We start from the raw sequence: 19944 nt of genomic DNA, 5'->3' as shown, positions 1-19944 counted from the left end.
TGTTCCAATGCGGGTTGGTGGAATGCACAAGTGGCAGAATTACGATGAAATTAGACACATGCAGGTTTCCTCACGATGTTTTCCTTCACCGCCGAACATGAGATGAATTATAAACACAAATTAAGCACATATATTAATTTTAAGATGCAGGCGTTCTAACCACTGGGCAATCTCAGCTCTATTTATTAGTATTTACATGAACGATTTGGGTTATATGTTCTCTAGGACGACACCGACGTAACTGGCAACATTTTGAACGTATCGTTCTCTGCGCGGCGGCCCGACGCTGAGGTGGGCATCGGGGGAGACTCGTCCCAGTACTACTCGCCCACGCACTTACGCGAGCGAGTGTACCTGCACCGCGCGACACTGGCGCGCCTCGCCACTGTACAGGTCAGTGGAAAAGTTAATTAAATATTTTTTTTATGTCACCATCACCCATAGACAATGAAGCTGTAATATTAACTATTCCTTATCATCAATATGCCACCAACCTTGGGAACTAAGATGTTATGTCCCTTGTGCCTGTAGTTACACTGGTTCACTCACCCTTCAAACCGGAACACAACCATACAGAGTACTATTATTTGGCGGTAGAATAATTGATGAGTGGGTGGTACCTACCCAGACGGGCTTGCACAAAGCCCTACCACCAAGTAAATCGTATATTTTTATTTTGACATAATTATTGAATGAAATTCAGTACACAGATTGAATCATTGTAAAATAAAAGCTTTTAAGTTTTAGTTATTATTGACGACCTCCGTGGTCGAGTGGTGTGTACACCGGTTTTCATGGGTACGCCACTCTGAGGTCCCGGGTTCGATTCCCGGCCGAGTCGATGTAGATTACCATAAGTTTTCTATGTTTTGTTTGTGGTACCGTCGTTACTTCTGATTTCCATGACACAAGTGCTTCAGCTACTTACATTGGGATCAGAGTAATGTATGTGATGTTGTCTCATATTTATATTTATTTATTGTGAATGTTTATGTCCCCAGGTTCTACCGTTCGACGACAATATCTGCGTTCACGAACCGTGCCTCAACTACGAGGAATGCCTCACGGTTCTGAAGTTTGGGAACGCATCCGGTTTCATTAACAGCGATTCAGTGCTGTTCCGTCCAATCTACCCCGTCACTACGTTTACTTGCCAGTGTCCACAGGGATTTACGGGTAATTCAAATGTCCTCATTTAATTGGAATACAAATATTGCTATCTCTTTCTCACGTGTGTGATAGAAAAGGAAGCAAGCATTATAAACACGTCTAATTGATTTATAGTAATATCAATATAAGTTTAATTTATTCTCTACTCTACCATACAAAGAGCTTATTTGCTCGTCTGAAAATTATATGATTACTATCTTCTTAAAGAATACGTTCTCTAATATCTGCTAACTATATTTTTAATTTTTACAATGAAAAGAAACCTATTGTACTATTTTGTGTTTTAATTTATAAACGTTCAGCTATTTAATTTTTTTTTAAAAAGCGTTTATTTGAATACAATTTACCCGCAAGACAGGCTTGCCTAGTGCGGGACCACTGGATGTTTTGCGACTATGTTTTAACTTTTCATGTCAATAATTTTTTTTATTTTTTTTATTTTAATCAGAATGAGCAGAGATGGCCCAGTGGTTAGAACGCGTGCATCTTAACCGATGATTGCGGGTTCAAACCCAGGCAAGCACCGCTGATTCATGTGCTTAATTTGTCTTCATAATTCATCTCGTGCTCAGCGGTGAAGGAAAACATCGTGAGGAAACCTGCATGTGACAAATTTCATAGAAATTCTGCCACATGTGTATTCCACCAACCCGCATTGGAACAGCGTGGTAGTATGTTCCAAACCTTCTCCTTAAAGGGAGAGGACGCCTTTAGCCCAGCAGTGGGAATTTACAGGCTGTTGGTGTTTATTTTAATCATTATTTGTCGGCGAAATTTCCTATATGCTACTGCGTGCAGGGTCTCGGGAGCACTACATGTGTGACACGGAGGTGGACCTGTGCTACTCGTCGCCGTGCCGCAACAACGGAACGTGCGTGCGCTGCGAGGGCGGCTACAGCTGCGTGTGCGTCGCCGGATACACGGGTACGTGACTTTCAGCTATTCCTATATTACAATTATAGACGATACACCGGTATGCGACTCTACTATATTACTACATTACACTTACTACAATACACGGAGTATTTCATTGTCATGACATATTTATTTTTTTTTTAAGTAAAACATGAAGTGGTGTGGCAAAAGTTATTGCATTCATTATATATTTATTTATTTATTGTTAACGTTACACCATTAACTTATTACTATATATTTATAATTAATATTTTATATAAGTAACATTGAAGGTGATCTTTATAGGTATAAACAACATTATGATTATATTATTTGATATAAAAAGTATCATGTGTAATGCCTTATGCATCAAAAATTACATTTTCATATCCAACGTCAAAAACAAATTTAAATACGTGCAACATTTAATTACGAAAGCCATTCAATTTAATAGAACTTGATTGAATTCATATCCTACTATACTATACAGTCTATTATTTCTAGAATTTTGGTCATATCACTTTCTACTTGGTGGTAGGGCTTAGTGCAAGTCCGTCTGGATAGGTACCACCCAATCATTCATCATTCATTCACAGTTATTCTACTGCCAAATACCAGTACTCAGAATTGTTGTATTCCGATTAGAAGGGTAAGTGAGCCAGTGTAACTACAGGCACAAGGGACATAAGGTTGGCCACCAACCTTGGGAACTAAGACGACGATGTAAGGAATACAGTTTCTTACAGCGTCATTGTCTAGAGGTGATGGTGACCACTTTCCATCAGGTGGCCCATATGCTCGTCCGCCATCTTATACCATAAAAAAAATCAGGACAAAATAATATTTCAATGTAATATATTTTATTTTCGGATCTATTATCGATATCTATAATCGGGTTCGATTCCCGACCGAGTCAATGTAGATTATCATTAGTTTTCTATGTTGTCTTGGGTCTGGGTGTCTGTGGTAACGTCGTTACTTCTGATTTCCATAACACAAGTGCTCTAGCTATTTACATTGGGATCAAAGTAATGTATGTGATGTTGTCTCATATTTATATTTATTTATTTATTCATATAACTAATTACTGACCGTCAGGTGTAAACTGCGAGACAGTTCTGACGAAGGCGACGTGTGACATGAACGGCGACGGCAGTATGTGTCGCAGCGGCTCGCAGTGCGTGGCGCGGCGCGAGGGCGGCATCCTCTGCCAGGGTTGCTCCATCGACACCGCATACACCACGGCCATGTGCGAGCTCAAGGCCAGGAGCTTCCCAGCTACGTCGTTTCTGACGTTCCCTGGGATTAAGAAACGGCATCGGTTCAATTTGAAATTGAAGTAAGTGCTGTGATACTTGTTTTATAGTTGATACGTATTACTTGGATGTATGTTATACGTTTTAAGGAAATTTGCTGCATAATGCTAGTGAATCCATACATGTACTTTTTTTAATGTTTAATGATGTCTTGCAGTATCATACATTGTAGTTAAATTATGATTAAACCAACAATTAAGCTAATTCACGTTGAATATAATCTTATTCGTTTCATCTGTTAATCCATTTTCTCTTGATTGTTAATTTACATAATAGTATTCCTTTTTTTCATGTGCTTATTTTGTGTTGATATTTCATCTCGTGTTCGGCGGTGAAGGAAAACATCATGAGGAAACCTGCATGTGTCTATTTTCGTAGAAATTCTGCCACATTGGTATTCCACCAACCCGCATTGGAGCGGCATAGTGGAATATGTTCCGAACCTTCTCCTCAAAGGAAGAGGAGATCTTAGGCCAGCAGCGGGAAATTTACAGGCCGTTGTTAAATATCTTTTTACTATAGGTTTGCGACTCAAACAACATCCGGCTTGCTCCTCTACAACGGTCGATACAACGAGCGCCATGACTTCATAGCACTTGAAGTCATCAGTTCCAACGCCGGGCGGGGTGGGGGCCCGGGGTTGAGGTTCACCTTCGCGCTGGGAGGGGCGAAGACCGAGGTGACGGTGGAGGGTGACGTCGCGGACGGCATGTGGCATACGGTTGAAATTGAATACTTTAATCGGGTAAGATTCATTACAAATTTTGGAAATTTTTATTCTGTGTCACGTGAAATAATTTCTGTATTATATCAATGTTTTGTTCTCAGACTGCAACAATGGTCTTAGACGATTGTGATAAAATGCTATCACTAGCTGGTGGTGCTGATTTTGGTGTGAAGTACGCCTGCGCGAACTTTACGAGAAAAGTGTTGCCACCACGCTGTGATATTCCAACAGAAACTTGCCATAGGTAATAAAAAAATTACAAATATTAAATATTATTTAATATCATTTAGCATTGGTATAAAAATTAAGATTAAAACATACATTTGTAATTTTCATAACTTTTACATTATTTTATTATATGTATAGATAGATTGTTATTTTTAAATAGATTCCTCGACCTCACTGGGCCGCTACAGATTGGAGGATTGCCCAACATACCCAGCAGCTTCCAAGTGAAGAATAAAGATTTCGTTGGATGCATATCTGATCTTTACATAGACCACAGATTCGTTGATTTGAACAGGTATTCGATTTGCTTTATAGTTTAAAACAAAGTCACTTACCGCTGCTGTCCCTATGGATAATTAGATCTTTAAAATTCCGCAACGTTTTTTGATGCGGTTTTTTTATAGATACATTGACTTGAGAGGTAGATTTTTATGTATAGTACATGCTCAATATATTAGAGAAACACTGATAACTTTAGAAGTTTTAAGTGATGTCTTAATTTTTTTGCGCTGAAATTGTACCTTGCAATATAAACTGTTATCTATCGAGTTATGAGTTTCACATCGATTACAAGTAACAACTTTTAAAACGATGATCAATAACTATGAGGATAGATTTAACTTTCGTAATATCATTTTTAAGTTATTACGAGTTAAATTGTTTTGAGAAACCACTTGAGAGATTAATAATATACTAACACAAGAACACACATCCATACATGTATTTTTTTAATGTATAATGATCTCTTGCAGTATCATACATTGTAGTTAAATTACAATTAAAACAACAACTAAGCTAATTCACGTTGAATAAAATCTTATTCGATTGATCTGTTATTTATCCATTTTCTCTTGATTACAATTTACATATTCCTTTTTCATGTGCTTAATTTGTTTTGATATTTCACAATTTCATGTTTCTATAAATCTTTATAGAGTAATCATGTGCTGATAAATTGAATTAAATAAAGTGTTATTTTCTTTTAATTGTTATCGCACGATTATTTTATCTTTGCCTTTATACTTACTTGGTGGTAGGGCTTTGTGCTAGCCCGTCTGGGTAGGTACCACCCACTCATCAGTTATTCTTCCGCCAAATAACAGTACTCAGTATTGTGTTTCGGTTTGAAGGGTGAATGAGCCAGTGTAACTACAGGCACAAGGGACATACCATCTTAGTTCCCAAGGTTGGTGGCAAATTGATGTAAGGAATAGTTAATATTTCTTACAGCGTCATTGTCTATGGGTGATGGTGACCACTAACCATCAGGTGGCCCATATGCTCGTCCGCCAAGCTATAACATTAAAAAAAAAAATACTTAGTCACCTATAACGTGTCAGCTACGTCGCCGATAACGGCACGCTGGCGGGCTGCCCGGAGAAGCGCTCGCAGTGCAGCAGCGCGCCGTGCTACAACGACGGCCAGTGCCTCGACCTGTGGGACACGTTCCTGTGCCGCTGCAACGAGGGCTACACCGGGAAGGACTGTGCTGAATGTGAGTTTAAGACTATATAGCCATGTCTGTTGTGTGAATAATATTAGCTGTCATATTCATCAGTCTTTATGGAAGAATTCTTAGCCTTTGAAAACATGAGAGTAGCCTTAGGTCGTGCATTCCTACTTAAGGCATGTTATGTTCCCGTGATAATGATAAGTAAATACAAATAAATTGAGACATATTTTTTCATATGTTTACATGTAAAACCCTTATGTTAAGATCCACACGAACTCGTCAAAACAAAACCACATTAAAGTAAAAGTAAAGTAACAGCCTGTAAATTTCCCACTGCTGGGATAAGGCCTCCTCTTCCATTAAAGAGAGGGTGTGGAACATATTCCAATGCGGGTTGGTGGAATACACATGTGGCAGAATTTCTATGAAATTTGTCACATGCAGGTTTCCTCACGATGTTTTCCTTCACCGCTGAGCACGAGATGAATTATAAAGCACATGAATCAGCGGTGCTTGTCTGGGTTTGAACCCGCAACCATCGGTTAAGACGCACGCGTTCTAACCACTGGGACATCTCGACTCTGCTATATAGTCAGTACTGTTTCGTGAGTTATACTCGCTCGCATATGAATTTGTTACACGGCAATACTTTGCTGGTGAAATCGGATAAGTGAGGGTGTAGTCGTAGGTCGCGCATTCCTACGTACGGCATGTTAGGTTTCCGAAATACGTGTAGTAAGTAAAAAACGACTTATATCGAGACATATTTATTTGTCTTAGGTATGGTAGGATACAATGAACTAAGGGTAAGGAGAGAGCTAGGTCTTGTAATATATGTTTTTAAGGTTTTGTGAGGTATGGTATATAACGCTGATGTCCTTAGCCAGTTGAGTCTGTCCGCCCCAGATAGATATGTGTGGCGGAGACATCGACCGTCGTTGCTAGCGGTGCCCACCGGGCGAACCAAGTTGCTCAAGGAAGCACCACTGACGCGCACGTTACGTACTCTCAATGCGATAGCAGACAGAGTTGATTTGTTTTGTTGCAGCCTGATTGAACTCACAATAATTGCTGCTTGGAATATGTCACGTGCAATTTAGTAATTTTTTTTATATTATAACCTAGATAGATATTTTAAATTTGTTTTGTTTTTAAGTGCTGTAATATCGAATTGGGGCACAATCCTGTAATAATATTTATACAGTGTGGCATAATAAATAAATATTTTGTCTTATATTATATAAGGATACACATATGTACTTTATGATAAAAAAACCGCGTTTAAAACAAATGAATTATGTACGAAAAATAATTCATTTAAATAATTATATATGTAGTGATGAAATAGCTAATGATGTAACTCCCCCCCCCCCCCGCAGCGTGTGGCATAATAAATAAATAAATAAATATTTTGTCATATATCGTATAAGGATACACATATGTACTTTATGATAAAAAACCGCGTTTAAAACAAATTAATTTCATATCAAAAATAAGTCATTGGAATAATTATATATGTAGTGATGAAATAGCTAATGATGTAACTCCCCCCCCCCGCATCGTGTGGCATAATAAATAAATAAATAAATATTTTGTCATATATCATATAAGGATACACATATGTACTTTATGATAAAAAAACCGCGTTTAAAACATGACATAATAATATATGTAGTGATGAAATAGCTAATAATGCCAACCCCCCCCCCGCCCCCCGCAGCGACGTCTCCGCCGTGGCGCTTCAGCGGCGACGGGTCGCTGTCGTTCAACCCGCTGCTGCGGCCCATCCAGCTGCCGTGGCTCAACGCGCTGTCGCTGCGCACGCGCCAGCTCGACGCCTTCCTCATGTCCGTGCAGGTCGGCCAGAACAGCTCCGTGCTCGTATCGGTGAGTAAGCTCTAAGGTTTTTAAAGTATAGGTTCCATGTCCCGTTTAACCAATTACTAATATACACCAGCAAAAAAAACATTCAAAATAGGTTTTTTTCTGTCATCCCTCCATTATGAACGTATAGTACGACACAACTTAGATGTCGCATCGGCAAAATTCGTAAAACCGATCACATCCGAATTGAGTACGCTGTCCCAAATTATCAATATTTATTTCTCATGCGAATATGATCTTTGCACAAACGTAATAACTTCTAATATCATATGACATAATATATTCGTCAATTTGACGCGTCGATTTACATGCACTTGCTTTCTCTGACGCGTGAATCTATAGCGACGAATAGCGTCGAATGGCGCGATAGGGAGCTATTTCTATTGGTTGTGTAAATCGGCAGTAATCGGTTTTATTTTCATTCCATTGCATTTTCCGATGCTACATCTAATTTGTGTCATACTATACCAAACTTCTGGGATGGGTGCGTTTCTTATTTTGAATTTTAAAGTAATTAAAATAAGTTAAACTTGAAATTGGAATAAATGTTTACCTTTTAAAATTTTACTCTTCGTTTTACATAAATTGCTTCTTTTAAACGAGAGCCATTTAAATTAGGTAATAAAAAAATCTACGTTTTAAAACTAAAGTTTAAATTTTTCAAATGAAATTTTTGATGATTGATTTATATCACAACAACACAAAATACAAATCCATATATTTCTTTTTTATCACATTTAATGTTGTTAGTCTTAAATCTTATCATAACTATTACTTTGCAGCTGAAATCCGGCCTTTTACACTATTCATACAATGGTGAAACAATGTTCCTACCATCTACCACACTTGCGGACGGTGCGTGGCATCGTATAGAAATCAAATGGTTGGGGACGGACATATCTGTCAGCATTGACTACGGCCTCCGAAATGCCTTACTGCCGATGTTAGCTAATAAAATACAAGGACAATATATTGGGAAGATATTAATTGGTGGACCGGACACCACAGCTGGTTTACTTGCGTCAGATGTGGGATACTTCGAAGGATGTATTCAGGTATAATACTCTAATTATGATAATTATTCAAGTTTATTGATTTATGGTATTCAGTCTATTTATAATTTGTGTTCCATTGTAGGATGTACGTGTCGGAACAGCGCAGTCTTTGTTGAATCGACCAACGGTCAGAGAGAACGTAAGAGATGGCTGCCAATCACGAGCCGACTGTATGCTGTCGATTTGTCCACCTTACGTAAGTTGTTATATAAAACGATAATAACCATTATGTTCAAATCAAATCAAATCAAAATAAACTTTATTCAAGTAGGCTTTTACAAGCACTTTTGAATCGTCATTTTACAATCTAATGAAGCTATCACCGGTTCCGAAAGTAGATTCTACCGAGAAGAACCGGCAAGAAACTCAGTAGTTACTCTTTTTTAAGTAGTTACTCTGTTCAAATAATGTATACTAATATTGTCAATTTATAATCTTTCACAACCAAACCAATGACCAATCGAATTTGATGAAATTTGGTGTGAAGCAAACTTAAACTCCAAAAAAGGACATAGACTACATTTTTTGCCTAACTAAATACCTTTTTGCCTACCTAAATATGTATGGAGGTGCGCGCACATTACTACGTGACATTTGTGTCTGCATCTGTACATATTCACGGACTTGACAAGAGTGACGAAACAATCACCGTGACAAAAGTTACCAGTGCGCTAGCGCAACTAGCGTTCTAAATGTATAGAAAGGGGTGTATAAAATTAATGACATAAATCTGTATTTTTTTAGAGTAAATGCGTATCGGCATGGGATACTACGGAGTGCATTTGTGACAAGGGTCGTATAGGGCCGCAGTGCGTGGCCAGCTGCGACCTCAACCCTTGCGGCGAGCACGCGCAGTGCGTGCCCGACGACTCGGACAGGGGGTACCATTGCACTTGCGACGACGGGTATATTATGACAGGTGAGATTTGTTTGTTAGGTCTAAAGTAGGGTTAAAACATCCATTTACAAGACAAATATTAGATGCGACTGATTCGATGTTTGAAGATTTTGTGCGTAAATATGTACTATTCATTGCATTGATTTACATTTTGAAAAAAAAAATTAGTCAATTACCTCAAATATGTAACTTTAACTATAACTAACTTTACCAGTTATAGATATAAGATTTCGGGCTTGAAATTCCTTCCAATATATCTTGTATAGATAAATACTTTTAATTATGTTGCTTAAGAGTGAGTAATTATAGAGACGTCACATGTTGACTACAGTACTAGGGACGCTCTATATGTTCTATCTCGTATAATCTGTCGTCGGCAACGCAACAAGCCCCTAATGTCCCCTAATTACCCCTAATTTTACCAGTTATATGTATAAGCGTTCGGACTTAAAAGCTTATATATTAATACTTTTAATTATGTTGCTTAAGAGTGAGTAATTATAGAGACGTCACATATTGACTACGCTTTATATGTTCTATCTATAATCTGTCGTCGGCAACGCAACAAGCCCCTAATGTCCCCTAATTACCCCTAATTTTACCAGTTATATGTACAAGCGTTCGGACTTGAAAGCTTATATATTAATACTTTTAATTATGTTGCTTAAAAGTGAGTAATTATAGAGGCGTCACATATTGACTACGCTTTATATGTTCTATCTACAATCTGTCGTCGGCAACGCAACAAGCCCCTAATGTCCCCTAATTACCCCTAATTTTACCAGTTATATGTATAAGCGTTCGGACTTGAAAGCTTATATATTAATACTTTTAATTATGTTGCTTAAGAGTGAGCAATTATAGAGACGTCACATATTGACTACGCTGTATATGTTCTATCTCGTATAATCTGTCGTCGGCAACGCAACAAGCCCCTAATGTCCCCTAATTACCCCTAATTTTACCAGTTATATGTATAAGCGTTCGGACTTGAAAGCTTATATATTAATACTTTTAATTATGTTGCTTAAAAGTGAGTAATTATAGAGACGTCACATATTGACTACGCTTTATATGTTCTCGTATATTCTGTCGTCGGCAACGCAACATGCCCCTAATGTCCCCTAAATACCCCTAATGTCCCCTAATTACCCCTAATGTCCCCTAATTACCCCTAATGTCCCCTAATTACCCCTAATGTCCGGCAGAGCGCGGCTGCGCGGCGGAGGCGCGGCAGGAGTGCCCGGGCGGCTGGTGGGGCGCGCGGCGCGGCGCGTGCGGGCCGTGCGCGTGCGCGGCCAGCGGCCTGCACCCGCACTGCGACGCGCGCACGGGCCAGTGCCGCTGCAAGGTATGCCGCACTTTTGAATCAAATTGTATCGAGAATGAGCAGAGATGGCCCAGTGGTTAGAACGCGTGCATCATAACCGATGATTGCGTGTTCAAATCCAGGCGAGCACCGCTGTTTCATGTGCTGAATTTGTCTTTATAATTCATCTCGTGCTCGGCGGTGAAGGAAAACATCGTGAGGAAACCTGCATGTGACAAATTTCATAGAAATTCTGCCACATGTGTATTCCGCCAACCCGCATTGGAACAGCGTGGTGGAATATGTTCCAAACCTTCTCCTTAAAGGGAGAGGAGGCCTTTAGCCCAGCAGTGGGTAATTTATAAGCTGTTACTTTACTTTACTTTTGTATCGAGAACAACAGCACTAGTGACTTACTACAAATATTTTGCGCTATTGATTCTATACTAATTTATACATGCGAAAATATTTTAGTCTGTCTGTTGCTCTATCACGATCAAACCGCTGAACAGAGTTTGATGAATTTTGGAAAAGCAAGCTTGAACCCCGCGGAAGGGCTACTTTTGTATGCTTACAACAACAGCCTGTAAATTCCCACTGTTGGGTTAAAGGCCTCCTCTCCCTTTGAGGAGAAGGTTTGGAACATATTCCACCACGCTGTTCCAATGCGGGTTGGTGGAATACACATGTGGCAGAATTTCTGTGAAATTTGTCACATGCAGGTTTCCTCACGATGTTTTCCTTCACCGCCGAGTACGAGATGAATTATAAAGACAAATTAAGCACATGAATCAGCGGTGCTTGCCTGGGTTTGAACCCGCAATCATCGGTTAAGATGCACGCGTTCTAACCACTGGGCCATCTCGACTCAACTTGAAACTCTCTTTTGTATGCTATCCAACCCCTAAACGGCGAGCGAAGCTATTGACGACAACCATTAACGATGGCATTTGTTTCAAAATGATTTTAATTTCGCTTTTTTCAAGAAATATGATAGATAATATGCCATTTCCGCGCTGGGCACAGGAGAACCACTATCAGGCTGCGGGTTCGGAGCAGTGCACGCCGTGCCAGTGCTATGCGGCGGGCTCGCTCAATGGCTCGTGCGCGCGCGGCGGGCAGTGCCACTGCCGCAGCGGCGTCATCGGCCGCGCCTGCGACTCCTGCGCAAACGCCTACGCCGAGGTCACGCCCAGCGCCGGCTGCAAAGGTATCCTCGTCAACGAAAACAAAAGCTCAATAAATCTATTAGGTCTCAGGTCTCGATAAATTTAACGTCTCAAAAGTTTCGCGTCACTAATAATGGATCAGAACTCATTTTCCAGTAAAGAACGCCAAAAAATGCAAACTTATAAGCTCAATAAATCTATAAGCTCTCAGGTCTCCATAAATTTAACGTCTCAAAACTTTCGGGTCACTAATAATGGATCAGAACTCATTTTCCAGTAAAGAACGCCAAAAAATACAAACGTATATTTTCTAACATACTATAATTAATGATAAAAATGATGAAAAATTAAGTAGGTACTGACATAAAGATTTATTTTCAGTCGTGTACGATGGTTGTCCGAGATCCTTCGCGGGCGGAGTGTGGTGGCCACAGACCAAGTTTAATATTGAAGCGATTTCTGATTGTCCAACAGGTGAGAATTTCCGTTTCATTTTGTTTTAAGTCTACTAAAAGCATCTGTAATATACTAACTGTTGTCAACTGCCGTATTGAACTAGTGACCAGCTTTCACGACTTTAGACTCAAAGGTGAAGAGTATAGAAAGTATGGAATTATGCGAAATCAAAAACAGCTGTTGAGAAAGTATTAGTAAAACTTATAAAACTGGCAGTATTAAACACCCATAACGATGAGCACCCAAAGTCATCCTACCTCTAGACTCTTTCCGGTCAAATCTACCGTAGACAAATTTTAATTAGATGAATGAAATTTTTATACCTACTTTATATCTCACAGGTTCAAGCGGTAAAGCGACACGTCTGTGCGATGAAAAGCAAGTTATCCCCTGGCATGAGCCAGATATGTTTAACTGTACAACTTCTACCTTTTATCAATTGAGAAAACAGGTCAGTTACATTAACGAACACAATGTTATGTCACATTCATTTATTCATTTTATTAAATATTTTACAAACTTACAGCTTATAAATAATTACCTCATCTTCTTTCTCTCTTACTCAGCTGCACAAAATAGAAACAGGTGAATTGCAAGTGAATACATTTGTCGGTGTTCGATTAGCGGAAGATCTTGCAACAGCTTGTGACAATACAGCAAAATTGTATGGAGCTGACGTTTTGGTGGCGGAAGGCATACTGTTGGAACTGATACAATACGAACTGCGTCAAGCGGGTTTGAATCTTACGCACAGTCAAGATAAGGACTATGTTCGAGTGAGTATCAAATACGACATAAGTCAGATTATTAAACGAAATTAAATTTATTTTTAGACATAGGTATGTCACTATAGTCGCCCTGAATTCAATCGAAAAATAAAGATATTTTTTTGTGTTAAATTCTAATTTTATGGTTTATCTTATTAGTTTATTTCATTATTATTTATTATATAATATATAACTTTGAAATGTAATTTTTATTTGATATCGTATTTTTTGTTGGTTGTCCTAATGAACATAAAATAAAACATTTTCTTTCAGAACATTGTAAAATCTTCCAATACAATCTTGAATAATGGTTATGAAAAAGAATGGCATCGCATCAGAGAACTCACCGGGCGAGGAGTAGAGCACTTATTACAGCAGTTCGACAAGTACATAGCCGTTCTCGCTGAGAGCCAACACGACACTTACACCAGCCCCTTTGAAATTGTTACATCAGATTTGGGTATGAACATATTTAAATCTTTTCCTCCTTTTTTATTCTATTGGCTTGTAGACGAACATATGGGCCACCTGATGGTAAGTGGTCACCTCCGCTCATAGACAATGGCGCTGCAAGAAACACTATTCATTCCTTTCATAACCAATGCGCCACCTACCTTGGGAATTGATATGTTATGTCACTTGTGCCTGTAGTTACACTGGCTCACTCACCCTTCAAACCGAAACACAACAATACTAAGTACAGTTGCGTAGTGGATACCTACCCAGACGGACTTGCACAAAGCCCTACCACCAAGTAAATTTTTATTCAATATGATTCCATGTTTTTATTCATGTTCCATGTTCCATGTTTGTGAATATTCTTTTAGCGATTGGAGTGGATATTGTAACTGCTGAATCTATTTATGGATTTGAACCCACTACCTTAAACCGTTATGGGGATTCATACACGACTGAACGAGTAGTCCTACCAGACACGTCGTCTTTTATACACTCGCCGATACAAACGCCAGGATATTATGGTATTAAAGTGAAGAACAAGAAACCATCAAGCCCCAGCGTATCCTTCCCGAAGTATAACAACTTTGTGAAGAGTAAAAATAAGTTTGACAAGTTCTCACGTGTTCTTCTGCCGCTGGATTTAATTGGAATTAGTAATAATCAAGGTACGCTTTATTGCTTGTCAGTATCAAAGTTGAGAAGTATTATTAAGCTGTCTATATCACATCTTAAGTGATGATTGTGGGCTCAAACTAAAGCTAAAAGTTTAATTTGTGTTTGTCATCCATCTCATGCTCGGTGGTGAAGTAAACATCGTGAGGAAACCTGCGTGTGTTCAATTTCAACTGAATTTGCAATATCCACTAACTCCCATGGAGCAGCGTAATGGAATACATTCCTAACCTTATCATCAGGTAGTGAAGGCCTTATCCAAGCAGTAGGAAATTTACAGGCATAATTGTGTATTATAATTGGACAGGTTACAAATCTGTTATTTGACAGGCGAATCCGACAACTTACGTAAGCCTAAGATTTATATTTTTCTACAGATAACCTAGAAACAAACTACGAATCTCGAGCTGTTTTCTCCTACTTGCAATATTCTCGCAACACGTCACAGCTAATGCCGCTGCGTATGGACGAGTCGGTCAGCAGACGCTGGGGGGTCAACATAACGGTTGGCTCGCCCATACTGCAGGTCGCGCTGTTCGTGCCCGAGTACGTTTGGTACAGGGAGACGAAAGAGAGCGAGGATAACTCGGAAAATAACATTGAAGACATTGATGGTTGGTACTATCTGTACTATTTATTGTATTATAAATGTGAAGGTCTGTCTGTCTGTCGGTTGCTCTTTCACTACCAAACCAATTGAACTCCAAGGACATAGGCTACTTGTTTTGCCTAACGCGTGGTGTCTAACCCCTACAACTTGTTAAGTATATGATTGACAAATCTTTAAAATTACTGAACTATATAATTTTCTTTTGCTAACGGTACTGGTAACAATCAAATATTTTGCTTAAATGTTTAAATTAGTTCTAAATTTATTGTAACATCATTTAAACAGTTTAATTTAAACGGTTTAAAAATTTTTAGGGATAATGTATACTAACAAAGGACACACACATCAAAATCAACTAAACAATCACATAACAAATGATATGCAAACAAAACATAATACTTGGCCACAATCAGAAGACGAGAATTCCAATCAAGACAATCACGGGCCAGTTGTCATTCAACCAGCTTACAAGAAACAAGAAAAGCCGTACATCAACGATAATTTCCAAGAAAACGATTCATCGTATGTCGCGGAAAGACTGGAAAGCTCTGATGGACCAAAAGTAATGGCTCTGATTATGGAAAACGACACCGCCAATAAAGATGCCAATTCAACAAAAGAGATCGGAAAAAAGAAGTTGATATATAAAAGCTTGAATGGAGTGAGGTTAAAGAAACCGATTAGATTACAGATTTGGCTTGATATCGATAGAGAGACATTCGGTTCACGAACTAATCCCCAATGCGTCCATTGGTCCACGTTACGAGGGTAAGTATAGTACAACACAACTTAGAAGTAGCATCGGCAAAATTCGTAAAACCGATCACATCCGAATTATCAATATTTATTTCTTATGCGAAAATGATCTTTACACAAACGTAATAACTTGTAATATCATATGAGTTAATATATTCGTCAATTTGACACGCTGACTTTTATGCACTTGTTTTCTCTGACGTGAGAATATATAGCGACGAATACTATATATACTATATAAACTATTTCTATGGTTGTATAAATAGGCAGTAATTGGTTTTACATCACTTTACGAACTGTTAAGATATAAATTAAAGTGCTTCTTAAAATGGCCAAGTTATCTAGAACTCTTCACATTTATTTAGGTCAGGGGAATGGTCACGCGTGGGTTGCCACACCGAGATCGACTACGACTGGTCTCCGTATTCCGACGAACCTCTGCTCATTAATTGCACCTGCAATCACCTTTCCACTTTCGCTGTTCTCGTCGACGAAGTGGATATTGAGGTTAGTATATTTATTTCAGCTACAACATATAGGTATATCTATAGTTAGATTTATTTAATTTTCTTATATTGCGATAGTTCATCCCGGAGCCGTCTCTCCTGGAATCGGTGACGTCATACACCGGATTCAGCATTTCGTTGCCGCTGCTGGTGTGGACGTGGGTGGCGCTTTGCCTCATGCGCGGTGGTGCCGCCACCGTCTCCAACTCCATACACAAGCATCTCATCTTTTGCGTGTTTATGGCTGAGCTGCTGTACTTGATAGCGCTGAAGGCGAGGAGTTCCCTAGTACAAAACGAGGTAATGCTTGCGAAACTAAATCCAGAACTACCCACAAAACATGAGAGTTGCTCGGATAATTTAATGGGCCTTTCCGTAGAGGAGATTAAAATCACTGTAACATAATGTTGTCGCGATTATTACACATTTAAATAAAACTAATTATAACGGATGAATCGCGTATATTAATTATTTTTAAACATCCCGACGTTTCGAGCACTTTGCAGTGTTCGTGGTCACGGGTAGACTAAGATGATGTTCGTGACCACGAACACTGCAAAGTTCTCGAAACGTCGGGATGTTTAAAAATAATTAATATACGCGATTCATCCGTTATAATTAGTTTTATTTCACTGTGACATGTTTCGTGCACGCAGTTCGCGTGCAAGGTGGTGGCCATGGGTCTGCACTACTGGTGGGTGTCGGCGCTGGCTTGGGCGGCGTGCGACGCGTGGCAGCTGCGGCGTCTCGTGCGCGAACTGCGCGACGTCAACCACGGCCCGCTGGCAGCGCAACTGGCAGCCGCGTACGCCGCGCCAGCCGTGGCGCTGGCGCTGGCCGCCGCGCACCACCAACACCAGTACGGGAACGCGCTCTTGTGAGTACCATAGCGATAACATATATTCTACTATAAAAAAGGCGCGCTTATGTTTTCTTTGTGTTAAATATTTTATTTTTAAAGTATATGTCATACTTGTATCTAAGCATATAAGAGTAATTTCTTACTAAGTTTCATTAGCGATTCTTCTATAAATCATTCTACTCTGAATTTAGAATTTACAGTAAGAACCTGTTGCACCTTTAATAGGCTATTTGACAATGCAAAAAATAAATTGTGAATTATTGTAATCACTGTATATTATGAGTTTAAAAATGGTTATTTACTAACGAGACTTGAAAATAATACTTAATTTATTCAAAAATCATTAAATAAAAATGCACTTTTTCAAACGTTTGTCACGTGACATAAAACGCTCCTGATTGGCCGGGCTTATGATGAAGTCACTATCTTATAAACCTTGCTTTTCTACTCTATGTACTACAGATTAAAATACAGCAAAGTGACGTCACCGACCCCTTTGCAGCGCCATATTCTCCAAGTAGCGTTTTCGCGCGTTATTTAAATATGGAATTTTTAATATGATATTTTTCGGCAAATACGTACTAGAAATAAAAAAAAGAACTTTTACTGGGTTCCTTAATCTCTACTTAATAATATAAGATGGATTTTAAAAACCAATCAAATAGCCTATTATAAAAAAAAGACTTCGAAGTTTTAGAGCCTACTAAAGTTTTTATTAATTTTTATTCAAAAATATACTTATCGATGTTCACATTTGTAAACTAAGAGATAAAACGAATTCTGTTATTAACAAAGAATATTAAAACTAAGCTACGTTTAGTTTACTAAATATCTATTTAAACTCAGCTGTTGGGTGAGCTGTCACGAAGCAGTGGTGTGGTGGGTGGTCATTCCGGCGGCGATATATGCGAGCGCCGCCCTCGTATTCCTGGCGGGCGCTACTCGGGCCGCTTTTACCGTGCGAGACCACGTCATCGGCTTTGGAAACTTGAGGTAAGTTAATAACATATTAATACAGTGTAAGCCGCACGCTATGATTTCATTTTGGACTACATAGACTTAAATGTTTGAAACATTATTCTGTGATACTGATTAACAAAGCACGTAATCTTACATAGGTTAATATGTATGGAACGCTAGATTTTAATTGATACAGTTCATTTCTCTACGAATTTAATTTTGCTACCGAATGCAAAAGATTAGTTGAATAATAAGCAAACAAACAAACATAGCAGAAACGTTACACAAATATGTAGAAGCGACCGAGCTAGTTTTACAATAGTATAGTACGACACAACTTAGATGTCGCATCGGCAAAATTCGTAAAACCGATCACATCCGAATTGAGTACGCTATGCCCAATTATCAATATTTATTTCTCATGCGAATATGATCTTTGCACAAACGTTATAACTTGTAATATAATATGATCTAATATATTCGTCGATTTACATGCACTTGCTTTCTCTGACGCGTGAATCTATAGCGACGAATAGCGTCGAATGGCGCGATGGGGAGCTATTTCTATTGGTTGTGTAAATCGGCAGTAATCGGTTTTATTTTCATTCCATTGCATTTTCCGATGCTACATCGAATTTGTGTCGTACTGTACGACACAACTTGATGTCGCATCGGCAAAATTCGTAAAACCGATCACAATCGAATTGAGTACGCGATCCCAAATTATCAATATTTATTTCTCATGCGAATACGATCTTTGCACAAACGTTATAACTTGTAATATCATATGATCTAATATATTCGTCAATTTGACGCGTCGATTTACATGCACTTGCTTTCTTCGACGCGTGAATCTATACAAATAGCGTCGAATGGCGCGATGGGGAGCTATTTCTATTGGTCGTGTAAATCGGCAGTAATCGGTTTTATTTTCATTCCATTGCATTTTCTGATGCTACATCTAATTTGTGTCGTACTATAACTGCCTCCGTGCCGATGAATGAGATGAGGCGCGGAGTGAGTGCGGGCGCGTCGATGAATGTTGGGAGTGAGTGCGGGCAGTGAGTGCGGGGAGTGAGTGCGGGCAGTGAGCGCAGCAGTTCCCTCAGGATGCTGCTGGCGGTGAGCGTGGTGTGCCTGCCGCTGCTGGTGTGCGCGTGGGCCAGCGCGCTGGTGCTGGGCAGCGAGGCGGGCGCGCGGCGCGACGCGCTCAGCTCGCTGCTGGCGGGCGCCGTGGCGCTGCACGCCGCCGTGGCCGCGCTCGGATACATCGCCTTCAACGTGCGCGTGCGCGACAACCTCAAGAGGTCAACGAACTTTCTTTTGTCTCGCTTTTTCATTCACTGGTGGCTCTATTCAAAGACGTGATGCATCGTAGTGTTGTCTTAAATTTTCGCGATTATTACACATTTGCAGCAATGCAGCAACAGCCTGTAAATTCCCACTGCTGGGCTAAAGGCCTCCTCTCCCTTAGAGGAGAAGGTTTGGAACATATTCCACCACGCTGTTCCAATGCGGGTTGGTGGAATGCACATGTGGCAGAATTTCTATGAAATTTGTCACATGCAGGTTTCCTCACGATGTTTTCCTTCACCGCTGAGTACGAGATGAATTATAAAGACAAATTAAGCACATGAAACAGCGGTGCTTGCCTGGGTTTGAAACCGCAACCATCGGTTAAGATTCACGCGTTCTAACCACTGGGCCATCTCGACTCTATTACACATTTAAATAAAACTAATTATAACGGTAGACCGAGTCTACCCGTGACCACGAACACTGCAAAGTGCTCG

The 19944-nt window shown here is 39.5% G+C and overlaps 1 protein-coding gene across 1 annotated transcript in view; it reads left to right on the top strand.

Moving 5' to 3' along the window:
• LOC124530201 (protocadherin-like wing polarity protein stan) overlaps positions 1 to 19944 on the top strand; it is a 144875-nt gene that overhangs the window by 117421 nt on the left and 7510 nt on the right. Inside the window, exons 20-45 of the mRNA XM_047104215.1 lie at positions 226 to 393; positions 1002 to 1176; positions 1969 to 2094; positions 3163 to 3403; positions 3903 to 4125; positions 4209 to 4351; positions 4496 to 4630; positions 5676 to 5830; positions 7509 to 7675; positions 8455 to 8727; positions 8810 to 8923; positions 9472 to 9646; positions 10834 to 10976; positions 11961 to 12144; positions 12485 to 12577; positions 12901 to 13010; positions 13126 to 13335; positions 13600 to 13786; positions 14154 to 14450; positions 14835 to 15071; positions 15382 to 15835; positions 16189 to 16330; positions 16408 to 16629; positions 16986 to 17206; positions 18038 to 18184; positions 19261 to 19458. Of these exons, the coding sequence (XP_046960171.1) occupies positions 226 to 393; positions 1002 to 1176; positions 1969 to 2094; positions 3163 to 3403; positions 3903 to 4125; positions 4209 to 4351; positions 4496 to 4630; positions 5676 to 5830; positions 7509 to 7675; positions 8455 to 8727; positions 8810 to 8923; positions 9472 to 9646; positions 10834 to 10976; positions 11961 to 12144; positions 12485 to 12577; positions 12901 to 13010; positions 13126 to 13335; positions 13600 to 13786; positions 14154 to 14450; positions 14835 to 15071; positions 15382 to 15835; positions 16189 to 16330; positions 16408 to 16629; positions 16986 to 17206; positions 18038 to 18184; positions 19261 to 19458 (4940 nt within the window). The remainder of the gene's footprint in view (positions 1 to 225; positions 394 to 1001; positions 1177 to 1968; positions 2095 to 3162; positions 3404 to 3902; positions 4126 to 4208; positions 4352 to 4495; positions 4631 to 5675; positions 5831 to 7508; positions 7676 to 8454; positions 8728 to 8809; positions 8924 to 9471; positions 9647 to 10833; positions 10977 to 11960; positions 12145 to 12484; positions 12578 to 12900; positions 13011 to 13125; positions 13336 to 13599; positions 13787 to 14153; positions 14451 to 14834; positions 15072 to 15381; positions 15836 to 16188; positions 16331 to 16407; positions 16630 to 16985; positions 17207 to 18037; positions 18185 to 19260; positions 19459 to 19944) is intronic.

Source organism: Vanessa cardui, chromosome 6 (assembly GCF_905220365.1).
Source record: "Vanessa cardui chromosome 6, ilVanCard2.1, whole genome shotgun sequence".
Lineage (NCBI taxonomy): Eukaryota > Metazoa > Arthropoda > Insecta > Lepidoptera > Nymphalidae > Vanessa > Vanessa cardui.
This window is presented reverse-complemented; position numbering and strand designations above follow the sequence as displayed.